The sequence below is a fragment of the Tamandua tetradactyla genome, chromosome 10 (genome assembly GCF_023851605.1).
Source record: "Tamandua tetradactyla isolate mTamTet1 chromosome 10, mTamTet1.pri, whole genome shotgun sequence".
Classification (NCBI taxonomy): domain Eukaryota; kingdom Metazoa; phylum Chordata; class Mammalia; order Pilosa; family Myrmecophagidae; genus Tamandua; species Tamandua tetradactyla.
The window spans coordinates 90,850,147-90,852,162 of record NC_135336.1 but is presented as its reverse complement, the minus strand read 5'-3'; the positions used below and the strand labels follow the sequence as shown (position 1 = coordinate 90,852,162).

The following is a 2,016-nucleotide window of genomic DNA, read 5'->3' as shown; positions in this document are numbered from 1 at the left end:
TTCCAACTCTGTGTCAGTATGGAAATCCAGAGAACATGACAGTTAACTATCTCAGAATATTTCTTGGCATTATAAAGCTTGAATACAGCAGCAAATTACATATAGAAGTCTATATACCCTAGTGCTTTGAAGTCACCGCAATAATTTCTTTAGGGAATGGTTACAGTTTGTTTGAAGGAGTTCTATTCCTGTCATATATCACATGAGAGCTTTCTCAAACAACTATAAAGACATTTAAGCAAGCGCACAACAAATTAATGAGCTTTTTGTGATGTAAATTGGTGTCAAGAATGAAAATGAGCGCTTTGTGTTTTATCACCACACCCTATAGCCAGGGTATATAAGGAAGGTTGAGACTTGGGAATCTATCACACCAAAAAGAAACATTCCCTTACTACCTAAGTCCTCTTCCGACACCATGTTCTGCAACAACTTCACTGGTGCTTTCTTCCCAGGGTGCTACTGGGGCAGCTATGGCTATCCCCTGGGATACAGCGTTGGCTGTGGCTACGGCAGCACCTACTGCCCAGTGGGTTATGGCCATGGCTATGGCTACAACGGCTGCGGGGCTTTTAGCTACAGAAGATACTGGCCATATGCTCTCTACTGATCTGCTGAAGTTCCCGAGGCAAAGAATCATCTCTTCCTAGAAGGCTGAGCTGCACATCAAGTCCCTCCTTCGTCAACTTCCTTTTGTCCTCATATGCTCATTGACTTCAGAACTGGCTGTTTTTCTGATCCAGCTCCAGAATCTCAAGGGGGAGAAAATGAAAAACCAGATAATGCCTCACGCTGCATTCCTTAGATGATGTTTGTTGGGATATTTTTAGAAACCTGATGCCGAAACACTTTTGAATTCTCCTGATGCTCATGACTCTCGTCATGATAAAAGTTGTTGGCCTTCCTGTAAATTCCCAATAAACTTGTTTCAACCAGCATATATTCTTGTTCTAGAGTCGCATTTTCTTTACTTGGTGTGTATATGTTTTTTGTTACCTAGAGTATGGAGGGAAGTGGATTTGTTTTTCTTGCATGGGGGTTAGGAGTAGCTAATAAATGATTGTTGAGATGAAACATAATAAAGGTGCTGATCTGAGTCTTCCCTGGCATCTACGGCACTCATGATTAACAACTTGGACTATTGGTTCACCATTCATTGCTTGATACCCACTCCTTATCTCTTCATTCCTGCCCTCCACCCCAAGAAACCCAACATGGAAGGGACTTTTTCAGTACTTTACAAATTAGTGCAAATGGAATCCATTGTATTCCCTCTTCTAAGGGACTAAAGCTTGTAGAATAAAATACCACACCTTTTATCCAAAGATTCTGGAGCTTTAAGTAATAAAATTGCTGTAGATATATTTTGGGAGTCTGAGAACCTCTTAGAGGAAATGATAAATTCCTTATATCAATCCACCTAAAGTTTCTACTTTGCAACTTGGAAGGACTTAGGTTAGAAACTGCCATAGAAATCTTCTTAATCTTTGAGGAGTCAATACCAGCTAGTGAGGTTTACTCTTAAAATACAGGAGCTATAACAAATGAGTATTTCTGAAGATGCAGTCTTTCTCTGTGTTCCTTTAGAGAGACGTGATACCCCTTTTATAAGTTCAGCCAAAGATGTCTCCATCCTGTTGTTGAAAACATTTCAGGTATAATACAAATACTTAGTAATAGTGGGGTTTGGCTTAACCTTGCTTTTCATTTTTTTTGACATGCGCAGGCTCCACGAAGTAAACTGGGATCTCCATCATGGCAGGCAAGAACTCTGTCACTGAGGCACTGTTGCCCACCCTTAACCTTGCTTATTTATTTATTTTTATTTATAAAATAATGGTTTTATTCTCTTCTCATTTAAAATTACCAGTTTCTCTATGCAGGAGATTTAGAAAACTCAGAGATATATGCAAAACATTCCCAAACAGAATCCTGTTTATACCTTGATGTATTTCCTCATGGCTTTTTCCCAGTATAATTGACTTTTATGTTGTTAAAGGGTCAGAGATTAGGATT

General features: G+C 39.3%; 1 protein-coding gene across 1 annotated transcript; it reads left to right on the top strand.

Moving 5' to 3' along the window:
• The first annotated feature begins 418 nt into the window (after nucleotides 1-418).
• On the top strand, nucleotides 419-610 carry KRTAP8-1 (keratin associated protein 8-1). The gene has a single exon (XM_077117669.1). The coding sequence runs from the start codon at nucleotides 419-421 to the stop codon at nucleotides 608-610; it is 192 nt and encodes a 63-aa protein (XP_076973784.1).
• The last annotated feature ends 1,406 nt before the right edge of the window (nucleotides 611-2,016 follow it).

Excerpts from the sequence above, each read along its gene's own strand:
- KRTAP8-1 (XM_077117669.1), top strand. The coding sequence starts at position 419 with ATGTTCTGCAACAACTTCACTGGTGCTTTCTTCCCAGGGTGCTACTGG.